A 12,564-nucleotide genomic window follows, 5' to 3' on the forward strand; every position below is an offset into this window, starting at 1 on the left:
CAATGGAACTGTGGGTAAGGAATATACATCATAGATGACTATCACTCTTTTCACTATCAGCATAGTAGGCCTGAGTCTATGGTGTGCACTGTGCGCAATCCAAGCGTGCACTATGCCCAAGGCGACCTTTGCTTCACCCACAGCATGCACATTGACAAAGTCTGCCATCTTGTGTATGATAAGGGTTTTACACTACCCCGCACTACTTCCTGGTTCCCTCTGGTTGCAATTTCACAGAAATGGAGACAAGAAAGCCACTAAAATCACTTAATTCTGACACCAGAACGTATGTTATCTTTGTTAACAAGTCTTGCAGACGTGCAAGGGCATGGTGGCTTGATTTCGCAGGAAAGCCAGTCTCTTATGGCGACATATCACCGAATGGAATACTTCGAATGAATACTTTCTTGAGTAAGTTAAATGTATCAAGTTTCTGAAGTCCATCATGCCTAGGCTATATCTCATATCGCCGACTAACTATCATAAATGGTTCTCTCACTTTCAGCGCATCCATGGGTTTTTAGGGTGACGGAGAACGGTGCCAAACTCACAGCTAATCAGCAAGAAGTTTATTATCCCACTCTGTCAGAAGAGGATGCGATCACGGTGAATATTACTACACCAGGTGAGTTTCTTCAGTTGACTGTCATTTTAAGGTTGTCGGAAAATAATACGGCTGTGTCTGTTTCTTGTTATCTGCTTTCATGTTATTGTAATATGTTATCTAATAGCCTACTGTTATCTTTTGCAGTATACTCTTTACGTGAATGCTGTTTGATGGTGATCAGGAGGTTAGTGAAAAGACGAGATCTCAACAGACTGGAAATTCCTGAGATGCTGAAGCATGACCTCGCGAGAGTCCCTGATTTATCGAAGGAGCTTGAAATAATGAATTCTTAGCCTAGCTTACCATCACCAAACTACATTTTTGATAAGTTTTACAATTTTGCGCGATGGGTGCATTTAGGCCCTACTGCATTTGACAGTTGATGCCATACATACTTGCTATAGTTATTGTTATTATATAATTAACTGAGTGACTTATTTGATTGCTTTTGTCATTTCATTGTCTTATTTCTCATTAGATTAGTGCTTAAATGATTGTTGTATTGATAATATTGCTATTCTCCCTTTTTTGTAATTGTTCACTGTTATTTAATTTGTATTGCTATTTATTTGTATGTCGCTTTGGACAAAGGCGTCTGCTAAATAACCATAACCATAACCATAACCATAACCATACATTTAACTCTGGAATTGCCTTCTAAAGGCTGACGTAGGTCTAGCCTACATGTTCTGCTACTGTGCACCTTTTCTGACAATGTGAATGTTATTCATTCTTTTTCAAACTGACGAATTAATGTAAAGTTGTTGTGCACTTACACTCATATGCTATTGAATGGCCTATAATATTGTACTGTATCATATTGCCTATACAAAGATCCTTAAGAACAACCGCGTCTCTGCCTATGCTTTTATATGATTTTTTTTTTTTTTTTAAACAAATATAGTCAGTGTAACATCATTGTTAAACTTGATTTCTGTGCACATTTACATCATGTTGATTCTCTGGTTTCCAGGAAATTGTTGCAGTGTGTTTTGGTATTGTCTTTGGTATTGTTCCCAATAAAATGTGGCGGTTGGATCAGGATGGTGATTATTTTATTGTAAATGATAAAACAATGTCTTAACAGTCTTAACAGTCTGATTCACTATTGTTTGTAGAAGTGGGCTGCTAAGCATCCGGCAGTAATGCTCCCCAAGTTGCTTCCTTGATCTGTCTTGAAGCTAAGTTCCTGAGACAAAGATACAAAATCCTAGAACTGTAAATCTGCCAATGGTAGGTGTCCACAATTGCACAAAAATGGGACATGACCTTGGCTTAAGACCATCGCACCAGAATTGGCATCCATCCTATCTGCAAGGCTGGCCTCCACACATGTTGTGGCTACTGACCTAAGGCCCCTGTGCAGCCTAGGGCACCCTGACCTATAGGCTTGTAAATCTGTGAGTTGTTGTTGACCTGGGCTTTACTGAAAGAGCCTCACTTACCACATATGGCCACATGTGTTCCAAATTGTTTCAAACACGGTCACACCAAGCGTGTACAAGGGACTCATCTGCACATAGCACACACAAGATCACATCAGAATAACTCAGAATTCTGCAATTCTTAAGGAATTTCTTTAGACATTTAGCCTACTCACACCTTTTCAGAAGAGAGGCACAGGTTTGTGACACCTTTACTTGAAAGTGCCTTTAGCTACTTGAATTGAACGCTACTTTGACTCAATGATGTGCAGTGCACTTTCACCATGGTGGTCTTTTTTCATAGTATGCACATTGACAAATTCTGCCATCTTGTGTTGGACATGGGTTATACACATGGTTATACACAGATGTTATTACAGGCGACACTGCTGTATTTCTACCATTTCTACATTTCTAACCATTTAGTAAACCAGATCACCCTAATCAGCAGCCAGGTAGATCAGGCTCATTAGTGATGAGTTAGGTAGAAAGAATATATGGCAGGATTTTTACTTTCTGGAACCTGGGTGTCCTCCTCTGGTGGCATCATGCATTAGTCTATCTCTCATGAAAGCTTCTTCCACTTTCAGCGCATCCATGGATTTTTAGAGTGACGGAGAATAGAGCCAAACTTCTCGCCAATCAGCAAGAAGTTTATTATCCAACTCTGTCAGACGATGCGGATTTGATCAAGGTGAATATTACAACACCAGGTGAGTTTCTGGAAAATAAACTGCAAAAACGCCTATGTCTGTTTTCAGGGTTGGTATCTGCTTTCATGTCCTTGTGATGTAGACCTAAGAATGTTGGTATCTTTTTCAGTATAGGCTACTCTTTACGCGAGTGCTGTGAGATGACGATCAGGAGTTTAGTGAAAAGTCGAGATGATAATGATATCAAGAAAATGGACATTCCTGAGGTGCTGAAACGTGACCTCATTATAATAAATAATAATATTTTCTTATATATTGCGCTTTATATCAAATAAATGATCTCAAAGTGCTATAACCTCATGAGACTCACGTATTTATCGAAGGAATATGAGAAGCTGCCTGATGTGAACATCAATTATTTTCCATAACTGACAAATTCACGCTATGTTTTAGTGCACTTTGTATGTGTGCAATTCATAACCATGTATTCAATTGTATACAGTAGGCTCTCATTTTGTATTATATTACAGTAGGCTATATAATGTTTTATTGTAGCCTATGTATACTTATATGTATAGTGAAATTATTGAACAAATATAGGCATGTACATCCACATTTATTAAAGTTGTAATCAAGTCATGATTTCTGTAAACATATGATTGAATGCAAAGTGCAGACTTTTATAACCAAAACATAAGCTGCAAATAAATAACCATCTCAATTGTTCAGATGAAGAACAGGAATTGCCATTTTGCCAGTACTAAAGTGTAAGATCAATATTGCAAACTTGTTTTCTGTGCAGATGTATTTATTTAGAATACATAATGGATTCTTAATGGATTCATTGAGACATTTTCACCTTTTCATTAGTGGGGCACAGTGTTTTGACAGCTGAACTTAAGGGCCTTTAGATATGCTAAAGGCACTTTAAAGACTGAAATTCCACATGTACGCCCTCAGGATTTGTCATTATAGTTATTGGTAATATCTCTTTAATACCATGTTCAATGCCTTCTAAGTGTTTCAGTCAAAAGTCACTGCTGAATTTATGATTCAACATACAGTGTCGTTTGAGATAAGACCTAGAATTAAAGCAGAAGTGGACATCACAGCTTCAGAAAGTTTAGGTCTTACCTCATATTTGTTCAAACTCTCAAACCTGGTAAATTAGCAACATCTGTTGTGTAAAGTGCAAAAGTATAAAGAATACATGGTAGGATTGTACCTTTCTGAAGCTAGGACGGCCACCTCTTTATTAAAGTAATATCAGATTATCAGATTGTGTGTTGAAAGCAAATTAAGGCATTGTATTATTAAACCTTAATCAAACCATTCCAAGTAATAAACCGTTTAAAAACAGGGATAAGATCTACTGACACCATATTTATTTACATGAGCATGAACATACACTTTCCATCAAAAGTCTATGTGTTCTAACTGTTTGTCTTGTAATGTATCCAAAAATATACTGGAGATAAATCATCTAAGTCACTGGGTAATCAGATGTGATGAAAACTCAACACAAGTCAGCCAACATACAGTAAGCACCACTGATCAGCACAATTTCATTTCAAGCATAGTTAGACTCAAAGGGGCTCAAATGGTTCTTTAGATGCAAGCAGAAAACCTTTGATGGGAAGTGTACATTAACAAGTGTACAAGCTTATTCAAATTACAACACTCTTACACTGGCACAAAAAAAGTTTACACAACCTTCATATCAAACACTCAAACACAACAGCCTGGCGTTCCAGCAACCCACAGCACTAACTATTTTAGGTCTCCCAGGAACCTCTGGATACGATCAACTCTTACTATTGAACTGAGGATTTGTGACTGTACAAATCACTCGTATGGGGATTCTGATAAGGGTTAATAGACCTAGGAGAGAAGTTAGGAGCAGTTACTTGTAGGTCAAAAGGAGCAAGCCAGAGAAAACAGATAGGGTTCCCATTTCCAAAACACACCAATGATTCCCAACGTTAAAACAAAAAATATATTACTGTGATAAAAATGGAATGGCACACATTCAACACTAACACTGGCTCATCGGGGCTCAGTGCTTCTTCATGGCGTCCAGGATGCGGAGGATGTGGAAGAAGAGGTTGATAATGTCCAGGTAGAGATTAATGGAGGCCAGCACGTGCTCCTCAGGGGAGAGCTGGTGCATCAGGAGGTGGGTGTCGTAGATGATGAAGGCGCAGAAGAGGAGAGCACCGGCCCCTGCGTAAACCAGCTCCACAGTGTCGTTGTTGAAGAAGAGCTGTATTGGGGTTTGGGAATGGAAGTAGATCAATGACATGGATCATAAACACAGAGAAAGGCATCCATGGTCACAGTCTAGGTTCACACAGGTTTTTGTAATGTTCTGTGCGCTCAGGGTGACAAATTGAGGAAATAACTCTGGAAAAAAGAACAATGATTTCACACTCAACAACAAAACGTACCTTCATGAAACCAGCAATGATCAGTATCCACAGACAGGTAAACAATCTTGAAAGAAAAAAAAACAGAAGATTAATTTGAATATTAATGCCAGTGTCACCTACTCACCAGGAAGTTTAGGCTAGAGTCTGTAAAATTACTTAAAAGAGTAACCATATTCAGAATGTACTGTAAATTGAATTCCCAATGTATTGAATCCGCAAGGAAATGAGATACGAGAACTCAAACTAGAACAATGCAACCATACCCTGCTCCCATTTTGCTGAAGTCCCTCTTAGACTGGTAAGTGTAGGCAGTTAGCCCAATGAACACAGCTGAGGTGAGGACAAATGCTTGCAGGACGATGGAGTACTCAAAGAAGGTTACTAAAAGTAGACACAAGAGTATGACTTTTAAAAATATACTGAACGTTTGTATACTATTATTTCAAAATGACAAGTAGCACAAAGATCAATAATTTATCAAAACAAATCAGATTTCTTACCAGCAGTTGCAACAGAGAAAGCCTCCAACAAAGTCTGTAATAGTTTCAGAGATATCACAAATACATATAATTAGAAACCATTGAGCTATTAATGTATGGAATTGAAGGTGATCAAAGCTAGTAGGCTAATAATAAGTGTGCCAACATGATGTATCTTTAAAGGGATATTCCGCCATTTTTGGAAATACGCTCATTTTCCACCTCCCCTCGAGCAAAACAATCGATATTTACCTTGTTCCCGCTCATCCAGCCATTCTGTGAGTCTGGCGATACAACTTTTAGCTTCAGCCTAGCATAGATCATTGAATCGGATTAGACCATTAGCTTCTCGCCTGCTAGCTTCATGTTTAAAAGTGACTAATATTTCTGGTAATTTTCCCATTTAAAACGTGTGTCCTCTCAAGTTAGAAAGTGCAATAAGACCAACTGAAAATGAACCCTGCCGTTTTTCTAGGCTGATTTGACATGGAACTACATTCTCATCTGGCGTAATAATCAAGGCAACTTGCAGCTACTGGCACTACTACTGCTTGATGTCTATGGGGACTATTTTCAGATGCTGCGTACGATATCACTGCGCCTATGGTACGTTTGCAAGTTGCCTTGATTATTACGCCAGATGAGAGTGTAGTTCCATGTCAAATCAGCCTAGAAAAACGCCAGGTTTCATTTTCAGTTGGTCTTATTGCACTTTCTAACTTGAGAGGAGACACATTTTAAATGGGAAAATTATCAGAAATCTTAGTCACTTTTAAACATGAAGCTAGCAGGCGAGAAGCTAATGGTCTAATCCGATTCAGTGATCTATGCTAGGCTGAAGCTAAAAGTTGTATCGCCAGACTCACAGAATGGCTGGATGAACGGGAACAAGGTAAATATCGATTGTTTTGCTCGAGGGGAGGTGGAAAATGAGCGTATTTCCAAAAATGGCGGAATATCCCTTTAAATCCCCTCCATTTGCATCCTATTGACAGTGTGTAAAAGTCACTTACAAAACCAGCAAGTAAGTAGAGATTGACAGGATGCTGGTGTCGGTAAATGAACAAGGCAAAGATGAGAACCAGAGAGGCCAGCGTGGGCACCAAGACGATAGCTGGGCTACGGGACAGAAACAGAAATCAGAGAAAAGATTATTATGTGTTTATTTAACAGTATTCTGATGTGTTTCTGTACTCCGTTCTCTTCGTGTGTCCAGATGTATGTTGTATAATTCTGAGGTATTCTGACTGTATTCTGATGTGTTCTTATTTACTCGCGCAGATCTGTGCGCGTTCTCGGGGTTTGGGTGACTTTAGCCAATCGTGAAACGTGGAGATGCACAAGACCGCCTATATTAAAAAAGATCACTTCCGCATTTATAAGCAGCAGCATAATCTATGGTGGTCATTTTTAGTGTCCAACCTATAACATCAAAAAAATCGATGGTCATCAGATATTGTATGGTATTCACGTCCATATAGTAGTGATATATCTGCATGCACAACTAGTTAAAAGCGCCTTCGAGTTCCAAAATGTTTGAAGAGGCGGAGCTGCACCTGCAAGATGTATGACAGAATCTCAAGATGATTGATTGGTCAGTAGTCAGTAGGATTGGTCAGAGGGCGGTGGTTTTTCACAATTTGAGCTATAACTTAGCACATAACCTGCTCCCGACCAGGTTTAGTTGCAAGAATGAGATACCATGGTGATATAGCGATACTAAAACAGAGCCACTTTCGTGTCACATCATACGCTGGCTTTGAGCGCAACATACCTCGCTAACCCACTAATCGAGGTTCGTAGTACACCCCACAGGTGTGGATCCCTGTTCAGGGAGGCCTAGGCTTGTGTGGCAACTAGGATTTACCATCAAAGGCCATGATGCCATGCTGGCTGGAGACATCTCTGAGGGCTCAGCCATAACATGAGCCGAATGAGATATCATCTTGTTCCTGAGCCAAGGTCACAGTGCTTTCATTTATGGTCATGTCCAGTCTTGTGTAATGGTTGGTACCTGCCGCGTTGTCAGATTTACGTTTTAATGGTTTTGGTATAACAGACTTTGTCTCAATATTTTGACTTCGAGACGGATCGAGGAAGCGACTCAAGGAGCACCTCCTGTCAGAACGTTCAGTGGCCTGCTTCTAAATAACAACCAGACTGTCAAACTCTGCAGTTTTCATGTTTGTTCCTGCTTTTGTTTTGTTATTCATTGTTTTATCTTCTACGATAAAACTATCTAATCACCGATCCTAATTCAACCATCAAGCTTCATCGAGGACATCTCAACTACAAAAAATTGTACTAAAACACAATGCAACCTTCTCCCGGGGAAACCAGAGAATCCAACAATGTTCACTTGTACACGACTATAGGCGTGTAGCCTAGAAATCTAGACGCCCCTAGCGGCAGCAAATGTAATTTGGCTGGCGGGGCAGTCTAGGCACGATCCATAGAGCCAGGTGGCTGAGTACTCGAAAAACCAGCGGGCCAATCACAGCGTGTATAGAGTCGGTGGGTAGGCTTAACATAATGGTGACTGACATGCGACCAGAAGTTGCGACGGTAACGCATCCTGTTATTTGAAAACAAGAAGATGATTCGTTTAGCGTTATCCTATTGCGTGGAGAGGGAAGGTTACGCTGAAATGACCAACTGAAAATGAAACCTGGCGTTTTTCTAGGCTGATTTGACATGGAACTACACTCTCATCTGGCGTAATAATCAAGGCAACTTGCAAACGTACCATAGGCACAGTGATATCTTACGCAGCATCTGAAAATAGTCCCCATAGACAACAAGCAGTAGTAGTGCCAGTAGCTGCAAGTTGCCTTGATTATTACGCCAGATGAGAGTGTAGTTCTATGTCAAATCAGCCTAGAAAAACGCCAGGTTTCATTTTCAGTTGGTCTTACTTATTGCACTTTCTAACTTGAGAGGAGACACATTTTAAATGGGAAAATCACCAGAAATCTGAGTCACTTTTAAACATGAAGCTAGCAGGCGAGAAGCTAATGGTCTAATCCGATTCAATGATCTATGCTAGGCTGAAGCTAAAAGTTGTATCGCCAGACTCACAGAATGGCTGGATGAACGGGAACAAGGTAAATATTGATTGTTTTGCTCGAGGGAAGGTGGAAAATGAGCGTATTTCCAAAAATGGCGGAATATCCCTTTAACAAGTCAGAGTGCGACAAGCACAGGGTCATAACAGATGTACAGTGTAGGCTCTCTGTTCCCAGGCCAAGGTCATGGAATCTCCATTTACGGTCATGCCTGGTTTTGTACAATTAAGGACATATGGCTTTACACCATCTAGTTTAGTATAATTACATATGTCTCAGGGACATAGCTTTGAGACGGATCGAAGAAGCGAGTATGTGAGCATCTCTATCAAATGCCCAGAAGCCCACTTCAACCAGCAACTACGAATCAGACAGTCACACTCTGCAGTTCGACTGCTGAGACTTACAGAAGGACTGCACTAGGCATGCAATGTAACTGAAATGCTCTGTTCGCTTACGGTCTGCTACAACAATGAGGTGCCACTATTATCAATGGAACTGGCTACACCATATGTAATAGCCTGTAGACTTTATTTGAGTGCAACTTCAATATTGATTATTCAATAAAGACATTGATATGAAAACACAATGCAACATGTCCTTAGGTAGCCAAAGATTCAAACAGTGCCATTGACACAGTGAGGCTTTAAAATAATAGAAGGATACCTTGCATGAAGAAATGTTTTGATGGGTTCGCAGAACATGAAGAGTGCCGACATTGCGGTGGTGAGGATGATCTGCAGTGACAAAATGGTGTACACCTTGCGCAGAAAATCTGAAAGCAAAATAAAACAATAACTTTCATGGCCAAATGTATAAAAAGATTTCTGAACAATACAAAGTATTTTCAATCTTTTGGGACAACTAAACATAATTCCACAACAAAATATAGGCCTAAAGACGTTTAAAATTCTAGGCTATTTCTAACCTATTTCTATTAGGCTATCTAACAGCCATTTTACATTCAAAGGCAATTTCTGTCAAATATTGAAAATGTGTTTTCATGGTTGACTTCGGTCTAATGCTACAATTCTAAACAACAAGCCTATGAGTTAGCCTATGCAGAGAAGATTAATAATCAGCACACAACACAACAGTCATGCAGAAGCAGAACCATAGACTGAACTGAGTGTGTCGTCCGTTAAAGTTGAAGCAGACTGTATATTATAGACCTGTTCTATACAGACAGTCTATGGTCAGAACACCCTGTCATTGTCATTCATCTATTCAAACTGGGTTAAACATCTGCATGTCAGGCTGCGCATAAAACTGGACACCAAAATAAGGATAGACACTCCATCAGATGCAGTAAGATTTTGGCTTTGGTCAAAAGCTAAATGTATCTAGACTATGATGCATTTTGCAAGTAGGTTGACGTTGATGTGCCATATGTTCTTGCTACAGGTAAGTCAATTAGGCTACTATTCATTTGTTACGGGTGTTTGTGCATGGGCATTTGACAGAGCAAACTAAAGGTGATATCTAATATGTCTACATCTATAGATGTATAATGCCGTAAATATATTTTTCAGTTATGCTTTTGGTTTCAGTCGTTAGTTTTTTGGCCAGAATGACGTTTTAATTAAAAACATTGCATCCAGCACGTTCGTATCATTCTTTTAATCAGTATCATTATGAAATTTGAGATGTAGGGTGGGCTAAACAGAGGAAAAACCCTGAAGTGCGTTGTTTTGACGCTGCCTTCATGGCCTTGTCATTAGGCTAACTTCACAACACGTCTGGCTATCTAACACGATCTCACAATTCCAACCTAGGCTCATACTCACCCATCCGGATTTGGACGCTTGCCGTGGCAACATTGGTCCCATAATTGAAATCATCCTCAATTGAGGACCTAGGATATTTCTCTGTACTCATTTTGAAAATGTATAGATTCTCTGCGCAGTTGATCTTTGCTACTTGCGGTGCTATCTTCCTCTACTTCCGCTTTACTACTGGTCACGTGATAAATACCAAATACACGTATACGACATTCTCTGAAGGGAACAGTGCGTGTTTTTTTCATAGACAGTAAGGGGTTTTTTTGTCGAAAAATAATAGCTTAAGCAATTTCTCAATGCACCCATGCGTTCTAATTTGGACATTTGCATCAAGAAAACCTGTGTGATCCAAAACGTTAATTTCTGTCTTTAAATTTGAGGGGGCTTGAGAAGTTTGAGATCACAGACCTGGATTAAGTGTGATTGAGATAGCAAAATTGCAAATGCAAATTTTGGCCATAAAAGGCGAGACATTTGCACACGCAGGCATACCCATTTGACACATGACTAATGTCACGGGATGACTGCTGAGGGGCCTTCATGATATGTGTCCTCCTCCTGAGATAGTAATATTTTTGGTTTGTTTGTTTCACAGAAAATATAACGTATGCACAGCATAATAGAATCATGGGTGCAGATTTTCTGTGAAAGAAAATAACAGACAAGTGACATAACTACTCGAAAGAAAGACAGCATTTGTTGTGGCAGATTATACTGGTCGGAACAACCTTGCAAGCAAAACAAACAACCGGTAGGTGGCGGCCTTCTACTGTAACAAACACCCGACCAATCAGTAAAGACTGTCACTGCTGAGACTAGTGTGATGGACAACAAACCCTCCCAACACTTTCATGAGATATGAAAACACAACACAGCCTAAAGTATAACAATTACTTTTTATTTGTAATACCATATATAATGCAATTGCATATCTTTGGCAAAAATAAACTTTATAAACATTTTATGAACAAAGGTTAGCATACAAAAACCAAAGGGTCAGGTAGGTCAATCAGACATGGCAGACAGGCAAAATTATAGTGGTTTGGCAGCTCTTAGTTAGTAGAACATTACATAATAATAATTAATAACAAAATAATAATAACAATATGCTTGGATCTTCTTTTGTGATGAGATTAAATACCCGCGTCTTCTTTGAGAAAGGCTACAAAGGTGCTACAACTGCAAAATACCTGCATAACCCACAGATGTGTGATACTTGCCTTCATTCTGGTGACAACATAAGCAGACGTGCAAGAGACAGAAGTAGACGTGCAAGAGTACTTAGCAATAATCTTTTATCATTATGTCTGCCAACCGCTACTCGGACTGGTCCGAGCCTGGTCAGACTGGTCTTTCTGTATCAGCTGCCACTACACCATTGTTATGACAGGCGTATGCAGTTTTTCTATAGCCTTCCTCAAAGGATTCCAGGCAGATTCAATAACGTATCACTATGTTCCTGTGTGACTGAGTGAGGGGGTAGTGAACGCTGCTCCGCACCGCCTGCCCCTTGGCCTGCGCAGCGTAGACGCAGGCCGGGTGGAGGAGTGCCGTGCAGACAGAGCTGACTCTATATTGCTTAAAACCCATCCTGCTGGTTTGGAGCTCAGCACACACGTGACGGGGGTCGGGGGTGGGGGGGCTGGGGGTTTGGGTGGACTCGGCACGGCCGCGAGGGGCCCACAGTCCAAGAAGCTGCTACCAGAAGATCGAGACAGTTCCATTCACAGTTCCATTACGGCACCTCCCTTGTTCCTCACCCGGCACGTTCCACGTTCCACGCTCCTCGCACAACACAGAGCCCGACGCTGACCAGTCCTCATGGGCGGTCTCTCCCAGTAGCAGCTCTGGACACGAGCGCCACGGGGCTTCATCACTACTCACAGCAAAAAAGTCCTACCTGGCAGTAAATGGGGGGTGGCTGGAGTGGGCAGCATACTGAGGGGGCTGCTGCGCTCTACTTCAAGGACTGGCACTGGCTTTCCTGTGCAATTCAGAAGGGCTTGCCTGCGCCCTGGACCAACAGCCAACCCAGAGGCTTTCAACCGCCCCTGATCCAGGAGGCTCCAGGCAGGATCTGGCACGTATGACAGCACATGGCTATACCACAAGCTTTTTATCAACCA

At 40.7% G+C, this 12,564-nt stretch overlaps 2 protein-coding genes across 4 annotated transcripts in view; both read right to left on the reverse strand.

The window, feature by feature from the left end:
- Positions 1 to 3,281: 3,281 nt before the first annotated feature.
- tmbim4 (transmembrane BAX inhibitor motif containing 4) lies at positions 3,282 to 10,599 on the reverse strand. Its single transcript, XM_062518128.1, has 7 exons — positions 10,445 to 10,599; positions 9,324 to 9,432; positions 6,606 to 6,711; positions 5,614 to 5,647; positions 5,377 to 5,494; positions 5,132 to 5,177; positions 3,282 to 4,947 (listed from the first exon to the last, which is right to left on the reverse strand). Exons 1-7 carry the CDS (start codon positions 10,533 to 10,535, stop codon positions 4,741 to 4,743), a joined length of 711 nt encoding a protein of 236 aa, XP_062374112.1. The 5' UTR covers positions 10,536 to 10,599; the 3' UTR covers positions 3,282 to 4,740.
- Positions 10,600 to 11,315: 716 nt separating this feature from the next.
- Positions 11,316 to 12,564, reverse strand: part of foxn2b (forkhead box N2b) — a 13,998-nt gene continuing 12,749 nt past the window's right edge. For all 3 annotated transcript variants that reach the window (XM_062517793.1, XM_062517790.1, XM_062517791.1), the window contains one exon: positions 11,316 to 12,564. This exon is cut by the window's right edge and continues 1,668 nt beyond it. The gene's annotated coding sequence lies outside the window, so the exon portion shown is untranslated.

This window comes from Sardina pilchardus, chromosome 17, assembly GCF_963854185.1.
Source record: "Sardina pilchardus chromosome 17, fSarPil1.1, whole genome shotgun sequence".
Lineage (NCBI taxonomy): Eukaryota > Metazoa > Chordata > Actinopteri > Clupeiformes > Clupeidae > Sardina > Sardina pilchardus.

Coding starts and splice junctions, on each gene's coding strand:
- tmbim4 (XM_062518128.1), bottom strand. CDS start 10,535: ATGAGTACAGAGAAATATCCTAGGTCCTCAATTGAGGATGATTTCAAT. Junction 6,712..9,323: donor AAAACATTTCTTCATGCAAG/GTATCCTTCTAT, acceptor TCTGTCCCGTAG/CCCAGCTATCGTCTTGGTGC. Junction 4,948..5,131: donor TCATTGCTGGTTTCATGAAG/GTACGTTTTGTT, acceptor ACCCCAATACAG/CTCTTCTTCAACAACGACAC.